Below are 25,728 nucleotides of genomic sequence, written 5' to 3'. Positions count from 1 at the left end.
AAGTCAACAGCCAGCAGGTAGTAGTAGTTTGTTAACCAGTGAAAAGCCAAACACTGACTAGACTGAACATCTTCATTAAAAAACATATTACTACTAGTAAACGCTCTACACGATGCAGGTGAGTCACCCACATAATTCCATCTCCGCTTTCACATGATGGAGGCACGATCATCCGAGGTGCCCGGTCTCCTAGGACCCTTGGGCCATCAAGGTATCTTTCTTAGTCTCTCAGCCGTTGTTGGATCGAGGATTTCTATTTGGGGATGATGCTACTTCAGGGTCCACTGGGGGACGCTACGTTACATCGCCTTCGCGCCATAATTGCCTTGAAGGTGGCGGATCGGGTATGCTGGTGCATAAAGTGTATCCGCTTAATCATGGGCATAACACAAGATAATCAGCTTAGTAATTATTTGAAAGTAGCCTATTCGGGAAAACCGCGTCGCTCAAAATAACGCGATGGCAATCATTCCATTGCCAGACAGGAATTAAGGTTTCGTGATATGCTGATGCGGAAGGAACGATCGATGCCTGGCTATATGATATACTGCTGTTCCATAAGATTGGATCTCGGTTCTTCGTTCGTCTCAGGCAATACCCCTTCCAGAAGCTCTCTCCCCTTGATGGAATGGTATATAGGTAGTAAGTAGTATGGGTACTATATGTAAATTCCCTGAAACAAGGATCAGCACTCCTTGAAGTCTGCAAAGAAGACACATCTGTAACCCAGGGAGGTTTGTAGACATCAATTTAAACATAGTGCCGCTGAAGGTTGATAAAGGAAAGGTCTAGCCTCAGCCGTCCAACCTGAACAGTGAATCAAGTGTTGGCTGGCTCCAGTCATTCACTCCTTCACATACCGATCGAACCATGCCACAGCCTGCTCAAATACTGATTCTTTGGCGAATCTCTGCCGCAGCTCTGCTGGATCACAGCGGACCGCAAATCCGTGCTCTACATCAGAGAATAAATTTATCTGAAAAGGAACACCAACTCCAGCTAGGATCCCCTCACTCTCGTGGCGGTTGGCAGTGGTGAAGACGGGATCAACAACTTGTCCATTGGTCAACATCAATAATGTAAGAAAGTACACAGTTCTGCTCAACTCACTGGCTGCAGCAATGCTCAACGGCCCTTCGACCCCCTCCAGCTCCTCCACCGTCACCATGGTTGGGTGGGCAACGAACCCTGCGTTTAGTTTGCCAGCTTTGAGGTAGCGACACACATATTTGCCGCCGAAACAATACCCGACAGCGCCGACTCGCTGACAGCCGAGGGTAGTGCGCATTTCCCCTAGTATAGCATTGACAATGGGATCAACCTTATCCGGCAGGTGTTGGTTGTACCAGCCCATGATATCAAAGTCAGGCCCATGGTCGACTGGGATGGGATCGCCGTGGAAGAGGTCGGGCATAACGACGAGGAAGCCACGGGCGGCAAACTGGTCCGCCATCAAATGGGCGTTGATAAAGCGATGGCCATTGCCATCAGTGAGAAACAAGATGGCATTCTTTGTCGACCGATCAGGTGGATAGGCGATGTACGTCGAGACTATCACACAGTCAGTGGTGGTAGTGACAACATTATCGGTAGTGAATACGCACTGTTGGCAAGTTCTTGGATCTCCCCACTGGCCCTGCCGTCGTGCAGATGTCCTGCCATGCAGCATTCAGATGGTGCATTGGAAGTCATTATTGCGATGGGCCACCAAAGCAAGGACCAACAACAGGTACTGAAATGGCCAGTAATTTATATGGGAGGGGAAAAGCATACTGACACAGGCAGCCAGCGGTTGGCGTAATCCTCTCAGCGTAGGTTCAGCCTGTTGTCGGACCCTTGCGGATATCTCCGATTTAATATTATTAGTTTTCTCGAACCGAGTTTGTAACACATTTAACCAGCTTTGGAGTTCGAACTGGGCCTCACTGTGTCAAATATGCATGGAGATGCAAAGCCACAATGCCACCTATAAATAGGTGCAACTCACCTGAGCCACCATGGAGGAGGCCACCTGCTAAAACACCACAGCCTGTCCCCGCGAGCATCTCGATAACTTTGGACCACGGTACGGTCCGCGGCGCCTTGTAGTGGGGACGGAATGTCCTTTCTTCGAGACGCCAATGACCCGACCAGCCACTTAGCGATGGGCCGGGTGGTAGACTTGCAGGGATCAACGGACTGGCTAAGCCACCGGTCGCATCCTCAGCTGGTGCACGTTGGGTGAGGTTTCAGGTAAGCGCTCATATCCTGGCCATTCATAGCTCCGCCAGGGAAGATTTTTGGATGGTGACTACGTACTCTCGAGCAGTCAGCGCGTGGTAGGCTGGCTATATGTGCAGCCTATCCCCCGAAGAACTGACAGGCAGTCCAGTTCAGTCCGGGCCATGCTCCCCATGTCAACAAATTCTACCTTTACCGCAGCCATAGTTGATGGCTGGATTGACGAGCCCGATGGGCGTGGCACCTGGTCCATTCTCTCGAGCTGTCTACTGACTATTGTACTATGTTGCTGGACGGCTGTCATGCCCAACATCCCTGCCCGCTCCGACCGATGGTATCATGGCCTACGCGACCGACTGCATTTGGCCTCTCTGGGACTTTTGGGTCCCGAATTTCTGCTTATGCTGGCGCTAGGGCAGTGGTCCTCGGCGCGAGAGTCTGTCAAGGTCTCGAGATCATTCTGTAATGTTCTGCCCAGAACAACATACATGGCTAATACCCTCTACAGGGATTTGAGCAACTATTGACAACAAAGACCACTAAGCGACCCCTTTGGACTTTAACTCATGCCTTCTATGCGGATATGGGGGGTTTTTTGATCGATGGCCCGGGAACCGATCGGCCATTCCCAGTAAATGCGAAGCAGCTTCAATTCCTCATCGAGAAGGGCTACGTCGATTACCCTATGATTGCTGAAGACGACATCAACGATCGGAACAAATCTGACGCGTTCTCTCGGTACGTCTCCAGCTTGCTCGAGAGCGTTTACCATCGGCTTATTCGGGTTTCCAGTGTGATCGCAGTTTGCCAGGCACTGTGGTTGCTCGTCAACTGCGCCATGCGTGTAGCTCAGGGACTGGCTCTGACGACCTTGGAGCTCACTACCATCTCATTTGTGGTGGTGTTCCTAGTGACGTCTTTCTGCTGGCGCTTCAAGCCATCGGACATCTCGAGTACCCTGACTCTACACGCAAATACCGATATCAACATCATTCGGGAACAGGTACGTTAGGCTCTACTCCAGCCAATGATGTGCGTTAACAGTATCTCGTTTCGGATTAGCATTGCCCTTATCCTTCGCAAGAATGGCACGAGACGCCCCTAGACTTTGTGTGTGACGATGTCTCCTTTTGCGCAGTGCACTGGCATTACTACACAGAAATCCTGCGAAAACTGCATATTCCGATGTTTTCACGTCCAATGACCGCAAAACCACGCGATCGCATTGTCAGTGACAACTTTCCCGTCACCGACCTGAAGGCCGATTGCATTGCCACCCCAGTGCTGCTTGTATTCGGCTCAATGTTCATGCTTGCCTGGAATTTCCACTTTCCTTCCCCCGTCGAACATCTCTTGTGGCGTATCGCCAGTATATACAACCTGATATTTACTGTCATCGGTGGACTGCATGCCGGTTATTGCGACAAGATTCTGCTGCCCAGGGAGTATAAGCGGCGAATGGTTCTGCCCTTGTCGAGACTGAAGACATCGACTAACCCATCCCGGCAGCGGTCGTGTCTGAGGAACTTAGCAGCCAAGTTGAGAAACATCGATCCGTATCGCAATCCTAAGAGGGAGGTGCCTCTTCGTGTGCTGTTTCCTACTTCTATTCTTTGTGCAGCCTATTGTGTGGGTCGAGCGTACGTTCTGACGGAGGACTTTATCGGACTGCGCAGTTTGCCTGCCAGTGCCTTTCAGACGGTTAGCTGGTCAGACTACGTCCCACATCTGTAAGCAGGGCGCGGTGCAGCGGATAACTCATTGCTCATATCACACATGTAATGACACACATAGAGACTCTATATACTATAAATGTTCAAATCGACAAGACCTCCCAAGCAATCCCATATCAGCCGTCACGGCCCAAATGGTAGGATAAACGCCAAATTCAACATTACTGTCATTACTTTCATCCATCGGTCAATACACCATCACACTTCCAGTCGGTGAACAAGGAGTCTCAGAACCCAGTTCGGGCAGCCCGATTCCTTTTCCACCTCGTCGACCCGATGCCGGATCTCACCCATCAGGCCTCGAAGTGCTTCTTGCGTGTATGCCATGCTTCCGCTCTCGTGGAGATGGTCCAATACGCGCTGCTTCTGCGCGATATCAAGTCCGCCTGATTGGCGGCCGTGGTGTAAAATATTTCGAATATCCGATGATTCAGGAAATGACTTATTGGCATGAATGAGAGGAAACGAGAACTTCCCCTCGTCTAGATCTTCGCAAAAGCCCTTCTGTCCGGTGTACTGCGCTTCCGTGTCAATCTAAATGTCTAGTTGTACTGTGTTGGTGAACTGACCTCTTCAGTAAGGTTCTTGTAATCATCTCGGATTTGGAAATATTCCCCCATAAGGTCGACAAGAGGTTCCAATGGGAGGCATCTATTGTGTCGGGAAAGATTAGTATAGTCTTTCATCAAAGCATCCGCGCTTCCTACCGGTTCTTCTTCGACGTGGCCTTTTGCATCATCAACCGAGATAATAGCCGGAAGAGACCACCAGTTTCTGAATACCAGTCAGTAACAAAATTGTGATAGGACCGTATGAGATGAGAAAGCCTAGATTTACTTTGACGTATCATCTCCCGGTATTCGTCCTCCGACGGACACTCGCCCTGCCGTGTCCAGTACAGATCGAAACTCTGACCAATGAACAGATTACGCATCTCTTCGACGAAGATGTCCACACAACGTGAGTCCTCCAATAGCCTCACTTGATCCATAGCCTGGATCAGGACAAAGTTAGCGGAGTTGATGGTTAGTGCCTGTCCAAAGACGGTGTGTGTCGCGGGCTGGCCCCGACGCAGAGGCGATTCGTCTTCAATGTCATCCAGCCTACGCAGGAGGATAAATCGTTAGCAGAGTGGCGTTTGGGGTACACCTTTTAATGCAATCACTCACATCAGAGAGGCATTATGTAAAGTCTTTGAAATGGTCTTTATGACGCTTACGAAGCGATCCGGGAGAGCAAGCCACACGTTCAGCGCGTCGATAAAGGCCTCGCGAACACCTTTGGAGGGGAGAGAGGCGATATACTCTGCTGGACCAATGAGGTGCTGTATAGATCATTAGCAAAATTCGATCAATGAGACGTTACATTGGGCAACGCTCATACCTCTGTTCCGAGTATAACCCGGTCCGTCTCCTTTCCCCTGTCGTCAACAGAAGGAGCCGATGAAACTGATGATCGCGCAGAACGATCACTTGCCCCAGTCCAGAGGGAGGACATAGACGAGATACTATCTCCTGAGACACTCCGTCTTTTACCTATGTTAGGCAAGTCGCGAGCCTCTTCCATCGATGCTTGCAATAAGGCACTGCCTTCCTCACATAGCCAGGGGTGGTACCGAGGACATCGTAGACTCCAAGCGACGTTCCCTGGAATTTGGCATCCCAAAGCAGTGAGATACAATTGCACCTTAGTATTGGACTTTCCTTTGCCAGCTATAAATTCTTGTACTCGTTGCTGGTACCCTCTTTCGTAGTCATTTGTGACTTGCCGCACAAGTCGTTTGGCTTCCTCTTCATCCACCTGGTGCCATTGCATGAATAACCAGACGGCATTCGTCATGGTGGTCTGAATTGAATCTGGCTTTCGAAACTCTTCCCACTCGACATCGAAGGAGAAGTAGTCATTGGCGAGCCCGAGGGCAGCATAGCACGGCTTGACAATAGGAGCGACAAGCTCCTCTTCTTCGGGCGTGAGCAGAAGGCCCATTCCAAAACGCATTAATGTGTCCACAAACCTGTAATGTGGGTTAGAGCAGCGTGAGTTTAAATCAATAGGGACTCCTTACGGTGCACCCGTGTCAACAATCCGGTAGTCCACGTATTCCTCCAGGTTCTTGAATGCGCGGGTCTTGTCCTGCTTTACCGTTGTGTCGATCATCGTCTTCCAGGAGTCAATAACAACCTCAGCGCATGCAGGGTCGATTGACAGGAGGTCGAGTAGCATCTTAGACTGGATCTGTTTGGTTCCAGTGACAGATCGCACGGTTCGGTACTCTGTCTCATCGAGAGCAATATCGTCCGTGTTATTGTTCAACTGGAGTTGGTTAGGCTTGGGCAACTCCCTGAGTCAACTTCACTATAGGGCATACTGTGGATTTGGCGGCTGATTCAACAACGTTATCGTACATAAATGCATCTATTATGTGTGAGCTTAGGCGAAACAGCTATGGCTCAGCGTGTCCTTGAAATCTCACATTCGAAACAGTAGCTAATGATGGCGATGCGATCGGGCCGACAAAAGGGCAAGACGACGGCGGAGAAGTGACCCTCCCACGGATTACAGCATCCCCAGCGCTCTATAGGCCCAATATATTGCTCCCAATCGTCTCGGCATTGCTGGGATCCTGTGTTGGCCCAGTCCTCAAACTTATGACGTCGCAGGGGATAATCTCTGCAAAATCCTTGGAGATCCCGTGAGGCACGAGGAACCCGATCGGAGGTATCATCGGGGAATAGATGTGGAAGCGCCATCACGGTATGAAGCGAATAAATCTCCGAACACTAAACACTCGAGTCGTTTTGCAGATAACGTAGGGAAAGCGAGGGGCCAGGTTAAGACAGTTCTACAAGACTGGCATGGTCGTATTATATCATGGACGGACAAGCCCATTTTCCGGAACGAGAACTGGCAGCTCCGTAATGAGACATTTCAGCGTAATTGCTTAGTTTCATACCGCCAACAAGGAGATCTCTCTCTATGAGAACAGGCGTTCATCTGAGCGGGACGCACAATCTGATCTGAAGGGGGATGGAGAGATACCACTGAGAGGATCATTGTAGGCATGGGCCAATCAACCCCTTGCGGGCAGTGGAAATCCGTGAACCAGCAACCAGAGTTGCGTCGCGATGAGGTGTGCCAGGATTGGAGAATCCACTGCACTCCACTTGGATCCTTCATCCTTCGAGTCTAATTGGGGCAAAGATGAAGATCGTTGAAAGTGCACTTAATTTTATGAGTTACGTTGATTGGTTGACCCGGGCTCGGCTCATTCAAGGAATAGGCTCAAAAGTGTAAGTCATTGATTTCATACATTTAGTTGCAGCTGATTTCGGGACCTTTGCACTGCACGAGCCAATGGTATTGTGGCTGTTGGTGAGGGAAACCTGGCACCGGAAGATCGGCAAGTGAGCCATCATTATGGATTTAAACTTTATCTCTCACGACGCTAACATCCTTGATGTTCCCGAGGGAAGGGTAAGACGGCGGGTAGCGAAACCCGAAAACGACAACTGGCTTTGACAATGTACTTTGCGGTTCATAGTAAGCTGGAAAACGACATCTCATATGTCAGACCACTGAAATTCCAAGAAAATACTGGGGGCGTGCCAGTAATCACGCATCATCCTGCACCATGCCGCTAAGGCCGTGACTCCTTCAGCCGCGCCCCCAGCCACTCAGCTCAGGAACATTGACGTGACACTGCAGTCACACAAGACTGAGGCGGTACCATTATCCTGCAATAACATTGATCTGATCACTTCTCTGACCTCCTCGCATTCTATTGTCCTCATTCGTGGAGCCCAATCTTTTCGTACCTCAAAATGGGAGAGTTAGCCCCAGACCAGTCGACCGCGCTTGAGATTTTCAAGGGTTGCTGTTCTGCAGAAGGCCTATTGGGGCATCGGGAGGGGTTACAGGCTGGGGATGTGGAAGATGGGATCACCGACAACACTACCCTTTTGTGAGCAAATCATTCCTTTCCATTGAGACCGTACTGACTGACATATATAGACGATTTTTGGAGGCCCGTCGCAGGGACCCGGAGGACGCCCTAAAACAATTGCAAGAGGCGGCTAAGTTTCAGGCTGATAGACAGGTTCTCCGTCTGTATGATCTGATCTCTGTGAAGGATTATGAGGAGACACGAAAGCTAGTATGCTGAGAATTCCCACGAGTCGCATGCAAACCATCTCACACAATGACTAGTATCCTCACTGGACGGGACGACGGGACCGCCGAGGGCAACCTATACTGGCGCTCGATGTCGCTCATTTGAACGCATCGACTATGGCAGCCTGGAGGAAGACGCGTGAGATTCCAAGGCAAACAGACATGATTTTACCAAGTCCAATCATTCCGGATATGGAACAACGTGCAGCAATACATTTTGATGGCTTTACTCGATTCGTGCTACCGCTTTGTACAGCCATGAGCGACCGTCCTGATCCGACCGTCCCCGTCACCAAAGCCATCTACATCGTCGATGCCTCTGCCATCTCTCTGAAGCAGGCCTGGGATTTGCGGGATTTCGCACGCGATATTAGCTGGATCCTATCGACCTGCTATCCAGAGACCATTGATCGGATCATTGTAAGAAATACCTACATCGTGACTGGTATCGTTGTTGACTCTTTCTTAGGTGGGCAATGCGCCCTTTTATTTCGCCAAGATTTGGGCTTTCATGAAGAACTTTGTCGACCCCATGACGGCGGACAAGCTGGAGATCACCAGGCCCGCGGATGCATACGCGACCATGGCACAATACATGGGACACGAGGATATTCCAAGCCAATTCGGAGGAGGTTTCCAGTTCACGAATGGGATGCTGCCGGATTTGGATGAGGGCATACGGCAGGCTCTACAATGGCCCATCTCCAGTAAGGAGGCATTCCCGCAAGGGCCACTCAAGTGGACCGAAGACGAGAATGGCCAGCGACGGGCCGTGGCAACAGGAAGCATTGATAGTCGGCAGCGATGCGAGGAGGTTGCAATCCTTCCAGTAAAATCGACAACACATTCCCAGCTACCGAATTGACTACAAAGCATGATTCGGTGTCCATGAGATAGAACATGGTATTGTTGTTTAGGAATTTCTCTAAAGACAGTAGTGACGGCAAACGCCTAGGACATAGCCAGCTATGCCACTTTACTTTCTATCTATTCTCTAGTGGGCAATAACCAATCCGCCAGGGTATATCCTGCATGAGTAAACTAGGACTCCCTTTTATACATCCATTTGAATAGTTGGCAGGCCGTGATCGTCAACCATAAACACACCTGAAAGATGGTCATCCCCGTCCCAACCCACTCGATCGCCGGTGAAGCCAAATACTCCCCCAAGTCGATTGTCGCCAGAACGAACCCGGTGATGGGAAAAACCATGCACCACCAGATAAGCTCGAAGCGAATGGTGCGGTGCCGGAGAGCCTCCAGCATGCTTAGCGCCGCCATGCAGAAGAGAAAGAAGGCCAAGATCCATAAGAATACCGACGCGGCCACAGCAACAATGAGCAGGACATCCGCGGTGCGCACACTTGTTGCGGCACTGATATATTGGGTTGGGAGTTTTTCCACCGCAGCGTCCGCCATGCTGATCATGGCGATGATTGTGAAACTGGGCGGGCCCACTGCGATGAACATCTCCGGTCGGAAATTTGGCACTGGGAGACCCTCGCTGGACATCTCCGTCAGGCTCTGCACCAGAACGACCAGGAACATGAGGAATCCAAATCCTTGCATGGTGGTGCCGCCTACAAGCATGGGCACCGCCTGAGCGGGGCCCTGGTTCGGGGCCAACACACCGGCCATGGTGCCACTGAGCATGGGTGGGAAGTAGGGTAGGATGTTCACAATGGCAAAGTGGTCACCATGCTTTGTGCCGGTATACGGTATCCACCAGCCCAGGACAATGGAGAGCAATAGCGAGACGCCAGTGTAGACCCAGAAGAAGACGTTCAGGGTGAGGATTAACCAGCGGCCACAATGCGGGGTGCCATAGTAGGAGGTGCAGAAGATGATGGTCGCAAAGGCGAGCAGCGAAACCGGGACAAAGTACAGGTCCTGGGGCTTCTTGATATGCAGCCACCGGGCGGCGAAACTGGGTGACTCCTCCAAGGGCTTGGGGCTCTTCTGTGGTCGGACAGCCTCGAAGAGGAGGCAGAGGGTAACTGTGGTGTAGATGACGAGGTTGGCGATGAAGACGATGGTTCCGATGGTCGTGAGGCCTGTGAACTGGTTTGGGGTCTGGTGCAGCAGTACCGCTATCCCACCCCAGCTGAGTGAGATGGCATACCAGCCCCAGGTTACCGATGAGGTAACCCTGCGAATGGGAGACATTGTATAGCCTCCTTCTACATCCTGATTCATATCGATGGCGATGGCGATGGTGATGGTTGGCAAGAGGACGGAGGAGTCGGACTAACAATCATGGCGAGATGGTAGGGTTCTCCACGGGCTAAATAACCGTTGTCTCCAGACCGCGTGTCAGAATACCCTGTTGTTTTGTATTTATCATCTGTTGCCTTTCCTGGACATCACCGAGCATCATATTCAGGTCTCTCATGGTCTCGGAGGCATTGGTTGGTGACGTCATTTTCAACTCGCAGTGGAGTCGCTCTCAACCAGGCACGTTGGCACAGATGATGAAAGAACAACTAATGCCAGATAACAATCAATATCTGGTCAACAAGACCTTATCAATCCGCCCGTATCTTGGTCGATTGCCGAAGTGGTCCGATACTTGGCTCGGGATACCGATCGGGTGGCCCCAGGGACAATACATATACTGTAGACTACTACTACGTAATGGAACAAACAGGAGAACAGAAGTTGCCAACTAGGATGCATGCACAAAGTACTACTGGTACCCTAACAACTGTAATAACACCAAAGATCGAATGAATGCAACCATGCATGTTATTTTAAAACAAATTCATCAATGCTTATGTACAACGTTTATCGATCATTGCGGTCACTTTCACAGTATCCTGTAACTACACACACCATGGTTCATCCCACACGCAAATTGCAAAGCTGTCTCAGCCAATATAATGAATCAATCAGCAATGAAAAACTCCATATGTATTTACGCGATCGCTATTTAACGCACAGTCTTCTCTCCCCGGTCTCGGCGAGACAGATGCAACCGCTTCCCCCACTTCATCCGACTCTTGCGCATCGCCCGCTGTGTCCGTTCCCAGGGGTAGTTTACCGGCGACTCACCACCCGTGAAGATCATGAAATCGTACAGGAACGCACCGAGGAAGGAGCCCGCAAGTGATCCGGCCCACGGCCCATAGAACCAGTACGGATTGGTGAACAGCGACGAGCCGTACCCGAGCGCCAGCAAGGCCAGTCGCGGCCCAAAGTCTCGACTCGGATTCAAGGCGGCACCCGTCTGGTAGGCAAAGCTCATCGTGTTGCAGGTCACCATGAGACCCACGATGAGTGAGTTCATACCCGCTCCTGGGGGTGCGTTCTGATCGTCACCCAGCGCCAATACCACCACCGTCAGCACCATCGTGCCCAAGAATTCGGTGAAGAAGGCAGTGCCAGGACCGATCCAGGTCTCGCGCTGACTGGTCACGAAGCTGGTGATGATGCCCGTGGTGGAGTTCGTCAAGAGATAATGTTGGATGGAATGATAGTAGAGACCGTACGCGGCGAGCGCGGCGATGAAGGCCCCCAAAAACTGTGCAGCAAAGTACTCGGGCATCTTGCTCTTGGGGAATCCACGATAGAACCAGAGCATGATGGTGATGGTTGGGTTGAGGTGGGCACCGGACACACCACCAGAGACGTAGATGGCCATCATGGTAGCAAACCCCCAGACCCAGTCGGTGGTGTTGGGATTACCGGCGTCGGCCACGGTCACTGCTAGATCGCCGCAAAAGCCGACGAACAGCTGCACGAAGACCCCCAGAGACTCGGCCAGGGCTTCGCGGTGATGGGTGCGGATGACGGACCAGGTGGTGTGGTTGTTGTGCACCTCCTCCTCCACTAGCTCCTGCACCAGCGGATGCAGATCTTCCGGATAGGCGGCCTCGATCTCCTCCAGGTCGGGCAGGTCGTCCATCATCATCCCGTCCTTGCCATCGTCAGCGCGCAGCTCGGGCTCCTCCGGCACGGGCTCCAAGGGCTCCTCACTACTCATCTGAGGGGGTTCCTCATGGGTCTCACTGGGAGCCGGCGTTTCGCCTTCGGGCACCGTTGACAGGTTCTCCGGCGGGAGATCCCAGGCAGATGGACGGCGGATGCGCGATGACGAAGTGCGCGAGAGGCGCGAGCCTTGTCGCGTTGTGGTGGCATCCCCACTCAGAATCTTGTTCATGAAATTGTTCTCGCGTTGGATCCGGGCATCTTCCACCTGGGCCGCCATTTTACGAGGGTCAGCCGACTTCTCGATTTGGCCTTGCTCCAGGTCATTGGGATCGACCTCCAGCCCTAGCTTCTGTGAGTTTTCGGCTGGCAGCTGGATGTTTTGACGGGCTTCCAACAGCTCCTCCTTCGTCGGCACCATGCCCGGTCGGACGACACGAGGAAGTGGCTTCGCCAAACCCCAGACTGGTTTGGAGTTGGCGGGTTGTTCATAGGACGGATTGAGATCGCCGTAGCCGGGTTGCACAAACGGTTCATGGGCCAAGCGCAGCTGAGGCGTCTCATCGGGACCAGCCATGGTGAAGCGACCTTGGGTTCGTTCAGCCAGCGTGGTGCGTGGCGCCAAACTGGGAATGCCACTGCCACCACTGCGGCGGGAAGCGGCGGAACTGCGTCGACGAACTCCAGCCCCGGAGCCATCACGACCGGACACACGGCGGGTGGGAGAAACAAAGTCGGCGTCACCAGCAGTTCCTCGACGGCCGCGGGTGGGTGATAAAGGTGAGGTGGGAGGATTCTCTCCTCGAGGGGAGATCGCATCGGACTGCTCAGGCGAGGAGAACACCCTCCGATCAGCTCCTGATGCAGCTGCAGGGGAATGCGTGTGAACATACCGTTGCCCGTGGGCGCCTGGGCTCCCCGTCGTCCATGATGTGACGGTATTAGATGCTATATGCTTGCTTGGAGGATGATAAAATTGCTACTGCTGACGGGATGCGGATGGCCGACTCAATTGGAAGCAATGGCTACGAGAGATACCCAGATCCCCAGCCGGTGTTCCGGATGTTTAAGAACCACCTAGTGAGCAACAGGGGTAGGGTACAATAAAAGAATAGGAGAACAATGACTGCCGTGAAGGAGCAGCATGGACCATGACGACGACATGCTGGCGCCCTCTCCGCTTCTCCGACTGGATCAGAGACTGCAGCGACGGCGTAAGCGAGCGCATCCGCACCAGTCATAGAGCAAGATTGATGCGCCAGATCTACAAAGTACAGGCCAGTGGGTTGCGACGGTGCGGGCAGACTATTGGGGAGCGTTGAAGACATGGAAAGACTGGCGTCATGAGTGGATCCTTCTGGGGCTTGTCGGAAAGCTTGAGAGGCAAAAGAATCGACACACAACAGGGTTTGGTTCCTGGCCTGATCCCCCAAATGCTTCGCTGGTTGGCCCTGGTCGGCAGAGATAACCCACTGCAAACCCCCGCTCAATGACGGTCCTCTGTGGTCATCGTCACCGATCAACCTGGGTTATTGGGCCATGGATGGCCATTTCCCCTCCCCATCGATCGATCGGGGGGCTGTCGTGGGAAGGACCAAAAAGATGTCAAAGATTTCCACTTCAGCCGGTCATCGGGGGTAAATACCGGTGACTGTGTCCAGTGAATATTCGTTACAGTGAGAATGTACTTCAATGGGGGATGAATATTTTATAAAGTTGTGTGATATGGTTCGTGGTGGATGGAACGTGCACGGAATCAACCACGAGGGAACCAGCCGGCACGAGTCCGTTCCTTGATTCTGGCTTGTTGGTTCTCTGGACAGACACACTGAATAATCCAATTCAGTTCAATCCCATTTTGCCTTCCGAGGATTCTCCGATGCTCGGTAGATTCCCGGTCAGAATACTACACAGAAAAGACTTATCGCGAAGAGAAAAGCCGCATGGAGGAGGATAATGGATCTATCAGTCTTTGCTGGATTTTTTCCACCTTGAAATACCTAGTCAGCATCTATGCTGATAGTAATGGGTCCCTTTGATCAGGATTTTCAGACTTTCGTTGGGGGCTAGGGAAATGTCTTGGCGAGGAGTCTATCCGAGACTCCCGCAAAGAGTTTGCAACGGGAATGAAGGGCAACTCCAGTTGGAAAGGAGACACGTCTTTATTGTATATAATGTCTTCCCGGCATTCTCTAGATCAAAGTAGGCGCATGAAGATGTCAAGACAAGCGTCATGTTGATGCGGTTGTAGTCTGCCAACTTGTTATAGAGAGGAGATTCTGCCCGGCTCAACACGAAATGGCCCCTGGAAGGATCACTCAGAGCCCAACGGGTCCTCCATAAGTGCCCTTTCGCAAAAGTACATCCTCCTATCTCAGCTCTTATAACTGACTTCATTCTTATTGACGTTCCCGGGTGCTCCACCGTCGCAAACTCTGAGCCAAAAATATTTGGCTGGCTACCTTTCACTCACTGTGAGAGGTTGGAACCGTGCTTGACAGGCAGCCATGTCTGCCTGCCACTGGACATCTACCTAGCACTCGTCAGGTACCCGGAGATGAAGGAGTTTCCACTCCGACAGGAGACGAAAGACGAACAGTGGGGCGTGTCTCAGTCGAGCAGCGTCCGCCTTCCATATTAGGCCTGGAATAGCCTCGTCTTCACCTCTTTCGGGAATGGGCGATGGCCCTGTCGACACTATCGCTGTCCGGCTCCTCCGTGGCGCAAGGGTCCAAACTCCAAAGCTATTAGATTGGTTCGCCAGGCATCACCTCTAGGATATAAAACTCGGAATCTCCGGTTTCAGAGGGTGGGAAAGGTCAACTTCACACCAACCACGAGTTGTGCTATTTGCTATCTTGCCATGGCTGCCCTCTCCCGCCTCAATGGACAGATCTCCACCTTTCTCGCTGTTGGCTTTCTAGCCTCGTGGGCCTTCACTTCGTTGAGTTTGACCACCATCAATGTCCTCAATACCGAATCGACATTCACCGCGCAGGCCGCCTCCATCAGCTTGCTCACCTTCCTCGTCTGCCGATTGCTGGTCCGCCTTCAGCCTGTCGCCCCCACCGAGGAAAGAACCATCGCGCATCTCCTTGCAACAGCAGACAATGGTTCTCGACGGGGCGCGCTCATTTTCATCTCTTTCTGCAGAACATGGCTGTACGAGCTGCTGACCAAAGGACTCCTCCTGCTTCTGCTGACCTTCTTTGGCGGCGTCATGGCGACCGTGATTTACAACGACCCCAACTTCTCGGAAAACTGGCAGACTGAGCCGGTATCCGATCAGCCCCAGACGACGACGGCCCTGGCTGAGATTAATGACTTCAAGGAAAAGGCTGGCTTTGATCCGACACAACTATTTCGTTGGATCCCACCTCAGGCAGTCGTCTACTTTATCGCCCTAGTGTGGTTTAACTTCATCAGTCTGGGGCTGTACATTCTCGGCCATGCGCTGAAGGCGTTTTGTAGGATCTTGGGATTTACTGTTACGCGAACCACCAGTAAAGACGCCCACACGGTGAAAGGGCGCTCCTGAGAATGCTTGGATGGAATGCCAGATTAGGGGAGACTCCGTGCATAACAGACTCGTCCCGAATGTCAAGAATGGTTTCCTCGACCACATTTTACTACTTGCAATGCAACTCCGTTGTGATCCCAGCGATATCTAATATCGGACGTCCTTTACATATCCGCAAAATATATCCACCGCGAGAGATTAATCGAATTGAGCTCACCATTGCTGCTAGCAGTGCTCCCCTTCTGTTTCAAGCTTGGGGGGAAAACAGTGCTAGTTACACTTCCAAACCCAGAATGTCGCCTAAGAACCAATTACCTCAGCATCCGGGGGGTCTCCAAGTGTTGGAATGTTCGTTGCTTCCCGCCAGAACCCCCAAACGCGTTGAATAACGAGGTCCTGTTGCCTTTCTGTAAGTTCCGCGTAGAGTGGTAACAAGACAATTTCCGCTGCGGCGCGTGTGGTCACCCGATCTTCGCCATGAAAGCGCCCGACCTGTTTGCCGAACGGAGAAGAGTGTAATGGCACGAATTGAGCCTGTGTCTGAATCTTTCCGGCCGCCATATGCTCGATGAAGGCAGGTCTGTCCGAGGCATTAGCCAACCGAAGCCAGAAGACGGCTGCGTTATGGTCCGCCTCCGCAGCCGGCTGGGGTAGGCGGATGATGCCTGCGTGGGCCAGAGGGGCCAGGCGTTTGTGATAGCGAGACCAGAGACGTCGGCGGCGTGAAATGATCTCTGGTGCGGCTTGAAACTGGGCGTAGAGAAAGGCTGCTTGGATTTCACTCAGGGTTGCATTAATCCCAACATCCAGCCAACGATAGACATCCACTTCACCGCGCAGAAATTGAGCTCGGTTCGTGCCGTGTTCATATAGGATCTCAGCCCGCGCCACGAGTGCGTCCTGATTGACGAGTAATGCCCCTCCCTGTCCGCCACTGGTGAATATTTTCTTCTCTTGGAAACTGATGCATCCTAGGTGTCCCATGGTTCCCAACGCACGTCCTCGATACATGCTGCCGCAGGCCATGGCGGCATCCTCAATCACAAGCAGGTCATGCCGATTGGCAATATCCAGTATGGTGTCCATGTCGCAGGCGATTCCAGCATAGTGCACCGGCACAATGGCCTTGGTCCGGGGCGTGATGACATTCTCGATCTTCTGCGCATCGATGTTCATGGTCGTCTCTTCCACATCGACAAAGACCGGTAGCGCCCCATGGACAACAAACGCATTGACTGTCGACACGTACGTATAGCTCGGTACAATCACTTCATCCCCTGGCCGAAAATCGGCTAGGAAGGCCGCAATTTCCAAGGCTGAAGTGCACGAGCTCAAGACAAAGGCCTTGCCATGTGGCATGCTTGATTCAAGCCATCGCTGGCACAATGCCGTGTATTTCCCTTTTCCCGTCAAAATTCGGTTGTCGAGTACCTCTTGGATGGCCTCCAGTTCCTGGCCGGTGACGGTTGGCTGGAAAGTGGGTATGCTTGCCCCCGGCATGGCAACTTTCAAACACTTGGAAAGTGACTCTTGCTAAGGAATATGGTACATTTTTGATCCGAGTCACGCTATTTTCTAAGAAATTAAAGGAAGGTGATTAGCTATCTGGGATCCTTTTACAACATATATGATTAGTCACACCCCCCTTGCGCCTTCCTCTACATCTTGACTGCTTGATGGCTGTCATGTGCGCAATCAACGGACGCTCGGACGTCGGTTGCCGAAAGATGTTGGTTTTCCTGAAGTCGTGGGTCGTGAAGGACACTGTCAGACGCATTTTAAATTCCTGGTCATCCCTTGCTGATATCATCCATCCTTGTGCTATTATGACATGTAACACAAACCCCTCCCTTATGGCTGTCGTGACAGGATAGTGTGTCAGCTTGTCCAACGCTTGTCACACCATGGAGTGTTTGCGCAAGTGCTTCTCAATCTGAATGTGGGTGGGTGCACAGGTGAGGGGTCTCAAACTTGAGATAGACTTGGCCCGCTATAGGTGCTAAATGGATATGTTCTCTTCTTTGTGCAAGAATAGCTATCAATTTTATGCCCAGCTCTGGGCTATGGGGTTGAGTGAGGTCGGCCATCTACCTATTCAACGACATGAGTTCCCATTCTGTGCCCGTGCCATTCGGCCTCCGTTGGGGCATTATCGGTAAGTGTCTTGCTTACATTACCTTGTCCGCGGATACGTTTATCAGACTGTTGACTTCTAATAGCTACAGGAAGCATTGCTGAGAGTATTACACTTGACAAGTAGTGCTGTGATTCTCACCGGCTAATCCGCTATGTAGCATTTGCGAAAGACCTTCTCATTCACCCCGCCTCACGAGGTGTTACTGATGTGTCGCATTTATTGGTGGCGGTGGCATCTTCGCGATCCACCGAGATCGCCAGCCGCTTCATCAACAAGGTCGGAGCGCCGTCGTCCTGCATTGCGTATGGTAGCTACGACGCTCTGGTGGCGGACCCCCGCGTAGATGTCGTCTACGTCGCCTCACCACATTCCCATCACTACCAGAATGCTATGCTCGGGCTGCAGGCCGGAAAGCATGTGCTCTGCGAGAAGCCCTTTACTGTGACGGCTAGACAGGCACATCGACTCGTCGAGACCGCTCGCGCGCGTGAACTTTTCCTCATGGAAGCCATGTGGACACGCTTCCTGCCAATCTCGGCTCAGATTCGGCAAGAAGTCCAGAATGGCGCCATTGGGCCCGTTATTCGGATCTTTGCTGATAACTCGATCGGAACGAACGCCTTGAAGGAGTTGAAGGACAGCTATCTTACCAAGAAGGAGTTGGCTGGGGGCGCGTTACTAGATTGTACGTGATGCCTAGCTTCTCTGCGCGGAGCGACACTAACGATGGCTGGACTTTAGTGGGCGTATATCCAGTCCACTGGATCATGCAGACCCTCGCTCCCAGGCCTGATCCCAAGCCCAGCAGCATCCTATCAGCAATAACACCCCTTCTTGGCGCCGGGGTGGATGAATCGACAACCATTCTTATGACCTTCCCTGGCACAAGTCCGTCGCCTGTATCCGTGCAGGCGATTGCCAGTTCCAGCCTACGCGCCATGGCGGACCCGGATGGTCACACCCCGGTAGTACGAATCCAGGGAGACAGCGGGGAAATTCAGATCTATGGCCGGCCTTGGTGTCCGTCCAAGTACCGGATCATCAAACGAGTGCAGCAGTTTGGTATTACAGGTGGAGAGGAAGAGTTCGAGTATCAAGTTCCAGGGGGCGCACATGGGCTTTGCTTCGAAGCGGACGAGGTCGCCCGTTGTGTTCGAGATGAACGCCTGGAAAGTGCAACCATGCCGTGGACGGAAAGCCTGACTGTCATCGAGATACTGGATGCAGTACGTAGAGCTCATGGGCTTTTCTTTTCAGAGATCGTCGAGTCGGAGGAGTATCCAGTAAATATGCCCGCCAAGATGAACTAAGCATGTGATCGGGCTTCCTATGAATATAATGCAAGATGCCTTTTCTAGGTAGTTTCATACATATCACCCCGTTGCCTGAGTGATCTGAGGATTGGAGCGCGCTGTAGCACTCGACCTTTTCATGGGAGTGAATGCAATGGCGAGAATCATCATCAAAGAACTGAAGGTTCCTAGTGAGATGGCCATGGTAGCCCAACTCAGAGCCTCCCGAATGTATCCGGCATACAGAGGCCCAACCAGTGTCCCAGCAGCAAATGCGGCGTTACTTAGACCGTAAGCTTGCGAAGACGCCCCTCCATCCCCGAAGATCCCTGGACGTCCCTTCTCCATGTCGTCCTTGGCTAAGGTAATTTCTGTCATCATTGCAGGCATGGCAAGTGATACCCCACAACCGAAAAGGAATAAAAACAGGCGGAGCAGCACTGACATTACTTCCGTCGGTTCAAGTATCAGCGAGAGCAGCATAAGGCTCGGAGTAATCAATGCAAAGCCCAAAATCGCCGGCCAGAACGGACCCAAGCGATCCACCACAAATCCGCCAAGCGGAGAGCAGATCATAGGAAGGGTATTGGACAGAAATACAATGGCGATGTCTGTCGACCGGTAGGGAAAAACCTCGGGGAGATACACGGGCAGTACGGCCTCCAAGGCAGTCATGAACGAGTTTAGCATGAACATCCCCACCATTGCCACGAGAAACCTAGGCATGCATATCAAGTATAACAGTGCAGGCTTCCTTGGAGAGCCTGTAATAGGAGTACCTGCCACGTCTGACATCAGCGGACGCCCCTCCTCGTCGGAGAGGTCTTGCTTGACATCAATCTCATGCGACGGCGTGATGAGAAGCACCCGTAGCACAAACTCCAGTACTACAAGCACGAAGGCTGGGACAAAGACGGCGAAGTATCCCGCTAGATCATATAAAAGCCCACCCACGATGGGCCCTGCGAATAAGCCAACGCTGAGACTCATGCTCGTAAAGCCGATGGCACGTCCTATGTATTGCTCACCAACTGTGTCCAGCATCAGACTAAAGCCGATGGTAAATACTATGGCAGTGGAGCAGCCCTGTAGGATTCGAGCGAGAAGGATCAGAGTCAATGAGCTGGTAAGCGAAAAGAGCAGTGTAGCACCCCCCATAACCCCGACCCCGAGCAAAAATGGCAGCTGCTTCGTACGAGTTCGGTCGCCCATCCAACCGAATAGCACTGTGACCATAAATCAATAAGTATGTGCATGCAGTGAGGTTCTACTGACAATGGATGCACGTACATGATCCCAGCATGATGGATGCCCCGTAGCTGGCAAGTAAGATGGAATTCCAACGCTGAATATCGGCATCAGTGAGACCTACACGCTCTGCGAGGGCAAATGGAAGCATAGGCACGACTAGTCCATAGAGGAAGATATCAGTAAAAACTGCCACGCAGACCACAATGACTGCAAACGTGGTTGATGACCGGATCTGCTTCACCAACATGTTGCGGAGGGACAGAGCGGGAATGCAAGGCAGTGCAACACGGTCGCATATGCTGCATTTGAGGCGCAGGATGCAGTCTATGTCCACCGAGAGATAGAATATTTAAGCCACTCGAGCCTAGGCTCTTGTAAGCCCGGACACCTTATCAATCCCGGAAATTCCAGCAGGATGGAAGGTACGACCCCATGGTTGTGCGACTTCTTCAATAATTGGAAATTAGATCAATGTCATACAATGGCTCGCGCCGAAGATACCGCGGAGTCTTCACTTTAGTTGCAAACTTATCACAATATGTGATTATAGTGTTGTTCGTAAAATCTGACATCTCTTGTGTCTCCAGGCTGTGTCTTGGCATTGACTAGAGGACAGAACAAAAGCAAGAAGTCGGTTAGTCCTCTCAAACCCTTAACTTAGACTACCGTGTGTCACACTAATGCGAGATTTCCGGGTCTGTACTTGTGGCTCATTCCGTATATCGAGGACATTGAGACTTGCAGTTCTAGTGGCAATGGATGATTTTTGTTCAATCACTTCCAACAGGACACTCCGCCCGCACTCCCTGCCTATGTCGTGGCACAAGTAGTCATTCTATTTGGCAGCTAAAGAGATTTGGTTCATTTTGTGTGGAAACACATATTCGGGTCCGAAAAGTTACACCACATCAATGACGATTCTTGTAGTCAGGATATACCCTCGATTGTTGGTAGTCATCCAGCCGTGCTCTGCAGGGATATGTTTTCAGTTTCTTGAATATGAAGACCCGTTCTAACGCACAGCGAACCCAGCAATAACTGTCAGCATCTCAATCTGCTCTGGACCGTCTAATAGCTGCTTCTCCAAAAATGTTGAATACATCTGGCGGAGCCAGGGACGACTATGGTGGTGCTCAAGGGCATTGATATTGGCCCATCTGTGTAACCGGTCAACTGCTTATCCTACAGAGATCTCAACCAGGCCCGTGCGACACATGCCTTTCAATGACTCTGAACTCTAAGGTACCATCAACTCGATGATGTTCTGTTAGAAGGAATGCCAAGCACGATGGTTCTGCCTGCTCCACAAGACGGGCCGTGTCGCAAAGAAGGTGTCTAACCTGATATAGCGGCGAATATCAGTGGATTTTTAGCAATGCCTGACAAAGCGCGAGGTAAGGGGCGCATACCTCAGTCTCCTTTCCCGGGGCCGGTCGCAGGGTGGCAATAAGTTGGGCCTCAGCCATGACTCAGTTGAGTTGGTGGCAGAACCGGCATGGTGACGAGAGGGAATATGGGCTTTTATCTCGTTGTCTTGCGCAACCTTGTCGGAGTTCCCTTTGTCGAGCCAGAGCCATTCAAGCAATTGGTCCTGGACATTGACCATGCTTGCAGCTCCATGAAGGTCAGCAACGCCTACCATGAGCATCTACAAACTCCTGGTGGAATTTCCCTACTGCATTAAGCCTTGCTAATTCCTGGGCTTACTCCACGTGATCATAAACACCTCCTTCGTACATTGAGACAGCCTTTGACCATGATCTACCATTATGCAAGCATCTGTCGGACCCAGGTAAAAGACTCGTTGTGCAGCACAGAATGATATCTTACAGATGACGCTGTGCATTATGTTGTGTATATCGGTATCATTGTTACAGAACTGATCGTCATAGATGCAGGAGAGGTGATCTCTGGCCCGCATCTCTAGCAAAGGGGAGCGGCTTCCTTGGAGGGAGAAATACTTGATTTTTCAATATTAACTAGACAGTACTAGCATCGCTGGTATGTACATCCTTGTGCATATCGTCACAGATACCGACTTTGATGAGTGAACGTCGAACAGTGATATATGTGTCTTGGCCATCATCTACAGGGGTAGCAGTGGAGAATATGGTCTGCTTGTCAGGCTGACTAGGAAATTCCCGCTGGTTCCTAGCCTCTTGTACACACATGTGTCATTGATTATGCCAGATAGGTTACGTTGACTGCATAAAGACACATCAGGGCTACTGTCTTTCTGTACACATGCACAACAAAACGACATTGAGAACTGTAAATCCGAGGCCGGCTTTGGTCATGCGGGCATAGACCTGGGACACGAGGTATACATCATGTCATTCTTTGAAATTTGAATGACATTAGCGGGGACCTGAAGGCGAAACTATTCGATATGGTGTCATTTGCTTGGGAGACAAGCTGATAGATAGACCTCCGCTTGTGGCACACCCCAGTAGCCTACGTCAACGCTGGCATTTCAACACCATTCGCAAAAGTTTTGACTCGGTAAACTGTTTCGGACTCTACGGAACAAGGTACATCTACACCCACAAGTGTCTGAACTTCGAAGGCGCAGAGGCGTCGATATGGTGAAGAAGGTGTCTCACTCTCCATATTGGAACATAGAAAAGCGAACATTATGTTAGATTCCGCCACCTAACAAAGAGAACAGTGCCCATTATGCTATAGTTGTATATCTGGAAGCTAATATTTCATTCATAGATGATCGCAACCTCTGTGCAAGATTTGTAGTGTTTATGTGCAATCATTACACAAATTCGGCGGCACGATGACTGTCCAACAGCGAGGACTTGGAAGCAATGGCTCAGATAATGAGGATGCTATGGGAAGTGTGAAGACCATCTTGGTTACTGGGGGCGCAGGATTTATGTAAGTTTATTACCGGGCGATGATCATTCGGATGTAGAGACATCGACAGGTGAATTAACACTGCATTTCAGTGGGGGCTGGTTCATTCGGCACCTCCTCCAGGTATATGGTACGAGGTATACGGTACTCTGCTTTGATATCCTCGATTACTGCGCGTCCAAGTGCAACATACACCCCGTCGAGCATCTTCCCAACTTCCACTTTTTTGGAGGCGATCTGTGCGACCCCGACAGGGTAACAGCTGTCTTCCAGCAGTTTACAGTGGATGCCATTGTCCACTTCGCAGCAAATTCTCACGTGGATCAGTCTCTGGTTAACCCCGTCTCTTTCACTCGGAACAACGTGACTGGGACCCATGTTCTTCTGGAAGCAGCACGACAGGCCGGGACGGTCGTACGGTTTATCCACGTATCTACTGACGAGGTATACGGAGAAAATCGGCCAAACCAGGACTATGCCTTTACCGAGGAAGATCGGCTGAACCCGACCAATCCATACTCAGCTAGCAAAGCCGCTGCTGAGATGATCGCCAATGCCTATCGGTATTCTTTCCATATGCCCATCATAATAACTCGCTGCAACAATGTTTTCGGTCCCTGTCAGTACCCGGAGAGTAAGAGCTCCCTGATGACATTCTAGAGGGCTGCTGGTTCCTGACGTATATTTTCTTAGAACTCATCCCCAAATTTGCGATGCAAATGCTGCGTTCCCAGCGTATGACTTTACATGGTGAGGGAAACGCAGTTCGTGGGTTTGTCTTTGCCGGCGATGTCGTGAACGCTTTCGATCTCATTCTCCATCGAGGTCTTGTATCCGAGACCTACAATATCTCATCAAAGGAGCAGCTTCAAGTCATTGACGTTGCGAAACGAATTCTACGGTGGTTTCACGCAGGTCCGAGCCATGCGTGTGAGCAATATCTCGAGACAGTGACAGATAGGCCCTTCAATGACCGGATGTATTGGACCGATGACTCTAAGCTCCGGCAACTAGGGTGGGAAGAGAAAGTTTCATTCGATGATGCACTTACAATGACACTAGAATGGTATCGGGACCATGGCGAAACATTTTGGTCTGATCCAGGCCCAGCCTGCAAATGGAATGGGCGTCCGGGGTAATCCTCCTTATTCACACCGGTACCATCGCTTTGCTTGCGTTGTGGGTGAGGTTAAGATCCATATATGAGGATATTACTACCGCCATCTAACCGGTATCTGGATTCCACTCATGCTAGACAGAATACAGTAACTTTATCTTCTTATTGGACGGTTATTACACCTTTTGTAATTGTGCATTTCCCTATGAAAACATGAAGACGAGAAAGACATAACTTCCCTCGCTTAGCTGTTGACTCTCCATACCTCAACCACGAAACAGCTTCGCCTCTCAGGCCAGCAAGTGCACACGTTGGTGCTTACTCCATGATTTGTCCTGGCGTTGTTGGTAAGGACATTGACTGTCAGCACAGAACCCCCTACAGGTTCGATCATCAAAGTGCAAGAAAGGACTTTCTTTGGACATAGAAACCGTGTGATCTAGCCAAATATATAGATTTCCAAGTCTTGATCCACGTAAGCCATAGGGCTCACCAGAAATGACCTTCTGAGACTCGCCGAAAAGCAGTGCGGAGTTTCCCAGGGCGCGGAAAAGAGCCGACGGCTGGAGAGTTCCAGCAGGCCAACCACAGCCTCAAATAACCATCATCATCAAACCCTTTTAGCTTCTGATTCTTCAAACAAACTACTACCATGTTTGCTTCAAATTCTTCCAGAAAGTCTATTCAGGCCATCTGTGCTTTTAGCACAAAGACCCCAACTGTGGCCGTTCTTCTCCAGGCTATTGACCCACCCGTGATCAGTGGCGTCACAAAGCCTCGCAAGCCGGGTGATAAGCCCTCAGTACCCTCAGAGACATGCTTATAGCTGAACCCTTCCCCGGCTATCGGGATTCTGGCGCGGACATTGTTTACACCCTTCTGCAGAAGGGCGTGAAGGTCTTAAAGTCAGATCCTTCGGCCCCAGTCTCCCCCAATGAAGGCTGGGCGTTCCCAGACACGGAGGAAGGAATTTACAGCGCGGCCCAGCAGGGTGCCACGTATTCCTGGGCTAACACCATTCTTTTCACCTCTCACCCTCTTCAAATATCCTCGAAACTAACACCTGTAGCCTCTGAGATCTACGCAGTGGGTCAGTCGCCAGGCCTGGTTGAAAGCTTTGATGACAAGGCATATCTGAACGATAAACTACGGGAGCTTGGAGGCTACACCCTACCAAAGTCCTGTCTGGTGAGTCCTGAAAATATCAGTGAAATTATCAACTATATCGACCGGTGCCCAATCGTCGGCAACCCTGTTTGAGGACGCGGTAGCCATGAAGTGAAAGTGTGTCACGATAAGGGCCAGCTACAGCGACATGTCCAGACCCTCCTTCGTGAATCGCCACTGGTCATGCTTGAGGAGTTTCGCTCTACTGGGGAGGCAACTATCACCGTCATGCCTCCAACTATAGAGCATGCTCAACACTGGAGCATGCTTCTGCTGATCCTGTGGTGTATGTTACTAACAATGTATGGCACATTGAGTGTAACATCTAC

The 25,728-nt window shown here is 51.3% G+C and overlaps 13 protein-coding genes across 13 annotated transcripts; 6 read left to right on the top strand and 7 right to left on the bottom strand.

Moving 5' to 3' along the window:
• Window positions 1–400: 400 nt before the first annotated feature.
• Window positions 401–2,063, bottom strand: BO85DRAFT_452461 (dienelactone hydrolase family protein). Its single transcript, XM_025660826.1, has 2 exons — window positions 1,605–2,063; window positions 401–1,551 (listed from the first exon to the last, which is right to left on the bottom strand). The coding sequence occupies exons 1-2, from the start codon at window positions 1,690–1,692 to the stop codon at window positions 845–847; spliced, it is 795 nt and encodes a 264-aa protein (XP_025511988.1). The 5' UTR covers window positions 1,693–2,063; the 3' UTR covers window positions 401–844.
• Window positions 1,914–4,282, top strand: BO85DRAFT_452460 (uncharacterized protein). The gene is made up of 4 exons (XM_025660825.1): window positions 1,914–2,666; window positions 2,729–2,958; window positions 3,013–3,223; window positions 3,283–4,282. The coding sequence occupies exons 1-4, from the start codon at window positions 2,394–2,396 to the stop codon at window positions 3,952–3,954; spliced, it is 1,386 nt and encodes a 461-aa protein (XP_025511987.1). The 5' UTR covers window positions 1,914–2,393; the 3' UTR covers window positions 3,955–4,282.
• BO85DRAFT_502640 (bifunctional terpene synthase/polyprenyl synthetase family protein) lies at window positions 4,053–6,703 on the bottom strand (the record flags this gene model as incomplete). The annotated part of the gene is made up of 9 exons (XM_025664205.1): window positions 4,053–4,469; window positions 4,523–4,604; window positions 4,661–4,727; window positions 4,791–5,056; window positions 5,123–5,277; window positions 5,337–5,967; window positions 6,019–6,266; window positions 6,322–6,368; window positions 6,427–6,703. The coding sequence occupies 9 exons, from the start codon at window positions 6,701–6,703 to the stop codon at window positions 4,152–4,154; spliced, it is 2,091 nt and encodes a 696-aa protein (XP_025511986.1). The 3' UTR covers window positions 4,053–4,151.
• Window positions 6,704–7,705: 1,002 nt separating this feature from the next.
• Window positions 7,706–9,140, top strand: BO85DRAFT_404152 (CRAL-TRIO domain-containing protein). Its single transcript, XM_025657260.1, has 4 exons — window positions 7,706–7,914; window positions 7,965–8,106; window positions 8,160–8,543; window positions 8,593–9,140. Exons 1-4 carry the CDS (start codon window positions 7,775–7,777, stop codon window positions 8,986–8,988), a joined length of 1,062 nt encoding a protein of 353 aa, XP_025511985.1. The 5' UTR covers window positions 7,706–7,774; the 3' UTR covers window positions 8,989–9,140.
• Window positions 9,068–10,577, bottom strand: BO85DRAFT_502627 (tellurite-resistance/dicarboxylate transporter family protein). Its single transcript, XM_025664204.1, has one exon. It carries the CDS (start codon window positions 10,317–10,319, stop codon window positions 9,165–9,167), a length of 1,155 nt encoding a protein of 384 aa, XP_025511984.1. The 5' UTR covers window positions 10,320–10,577; the 3' UTR covers window positions 9,068–9,164.
• A 475-nt stretch (window positions 10,578–11,052) lies between these two features.
• BO85DRAFT_491324 (MIP/aquaporin family protein) lies at window positions 11,053–12,979 on the bottom strand (the record flags this gene model as incomplete). Its single annotated transcript, XM_025663708.1, has 2 exons — window positions 11,053–12,873; window positions 12,944–12,979. 2 exons carry the CDS (start codon window positions 12,977–12,979, stop codon window positions 11,053–11,055), a joined length of 1,857 nt encoding a protein of 618 aa, XP_025511983.1.
• A 1,701-nt stretch (window positions 12,980–14,680) lies between these two features.
• Window positions 14,681–15,729, top strand: BO85DRAFT_138256 (uncharacterized protein). Its single transcript, XM_025654054.1, has one exon. It carries the CDS (start codon window positions 14,914–14,916, stop codon window positions 15,586–15,588), a length of 675 nt encoding a protein of 224 aa, XP_025511982.1. The 5' UTR covers window positions 14,681–14,913; the 3' UTR covers window positions 15,589–15,729.
• BO85DRAFT_138257 (TDP-4-keto-6-deoxy-D-glucose transaminase) lies at window positions 15,730–17,319 on the bottom strand. The gene has a single exon (XM_025654055.1). It carries the CDS (start codon window positions 17,068–17,070, stop codon window positions 15,871–15,873), a length of 1,200 nt encoding a protein of 399 aa, XP_025511981.1. The 5' UTR covers window positions 17,071–17,319; the 3' UTR covers window positions 15,730–15,870.
• A 354-nt stretch (window positions 17,320–17,673) lies between these two features.
• BO85DRAFT_491321 (Gfo/Idh/MocA family protein) lies at window positions 17,674–19,017 on the top strand (the record flags this gene model as incomplete). Its single annotated transcript, XM_025663707.1, has 4 exons — window positions 17,674–17,725; window positions 17,790–17,810; window positions 17,865–18,392; window positions 18,449–19,017. The coding sequence occupies 4 exons, from the start codon at window positions 17,674–17,676 to the stop codon at window positions 19,015–19,017; spliced, it is 1,170 nt and encodes a 389-aa protein (XP_025511980.1).
• Window positions 19,018–19,080: 63 nt separating this feature from the next.
• Window positions 19,081–20,497, bottom strand: BO85DRAFT_427757 (MFS transporter; the record flags this gene model as incomplete). The annotated part of the gene is made up of 2 exons (XM_025658173.1): window positions 19,081–20,225; window positions 20,290–20,497. The coding sequence occupies 2 exons, from the start codon at window positions 20,495–20,497 to the stop codon at window positions 19,081–19,083; spliced, it is 1,353 nt and encodes a 450-aa protein (XP_025511979.1).
• Window positions 20,498–20,901: 404 nt separating this feature from the next.
• BO85DRAFT_452453 (putative quinol monooxygenase) lies at window positions 20,902–21,732 on the bottom strand. Its single transcript, XM_025660824.1, has 3 exons — window positions 21,660–21,732; window positions 21,469–21,590; window positions 20,902–21,407 (listed from the first exon to the last, which is right to left on the bottom strand). The coding sequence occupies exons 1-3, from the start codon at window positions 21,714–21,716 to the stop codon at window positions 21,263–21,265; spliced, it is 324 nt and encodes a 107-aa protein (XP_025511978.1). The 5' UTR covers window positions 21,717–21,732; the 3' UTR covers window positions 20,902–21,262.
• Window positions 21,733–22,968: 1,236 nt separating this feature from the next.
• Window positions 22,969–24,750, top strand: BO85DRAFT_452449 (dTDP-glucose 4,6-dehydratase). Its single transcript, XM_025660823.1, has 3 exons — window positions 22,969–23,136; window positions 23,208–23,749; window positions 23,809–24,750. The coding sequence occupies exons 1-3, from the start codon at window positions 23,036–23,038 to the stop codon at window positions 24,252–24,254; spliced, it is 1,089 nt and encodes a 362-aa protein (XP_025511977.1). The 5' UTR covers window positions 22,969–23,035; the 3' UTR covers window positions 24,255–24,750.
• Window positions 24,751–25,048: 298 nt separating this feature from the next.
• On the top strand, window positions 25,049–25,492 carry BO85DRAFT_491317 (uncharacterized protein; the record flags this gene model as incomplete). The annotated part of the gene is made up of 1 exon (XM_025663706.1): window positions 25,049–25,492. The coding sequence occupies one exon, from the start codon at window positions 25,049–25,051 to the stop codon at window positions 25,490–25,492; it is 444 nt and encodes a 147-aa protein (XP_025511976.1).
• Window positions 25,493–25,728: the final 236 nt, after the last annotated feature.

Source organism: Aspergillus piperis, assembly GCF_003184755.1.
Source record: "Aspergillus piperis CBS 112811 unplaced genomic scaffold BO85scaffold_20, whole genome shotgun sequence".
Classification (NCBI taxonomy): domain Eukaryota; kingdom Fungi; phylum Ascomycota; class Eurotiomycetes; order Eurotiales; family Aspergillaceae; genus Aspergillus; species Aspergillus piperis.
This window is presented reverse-complemented; position numbering and strand designations above follow the sequence as displayed.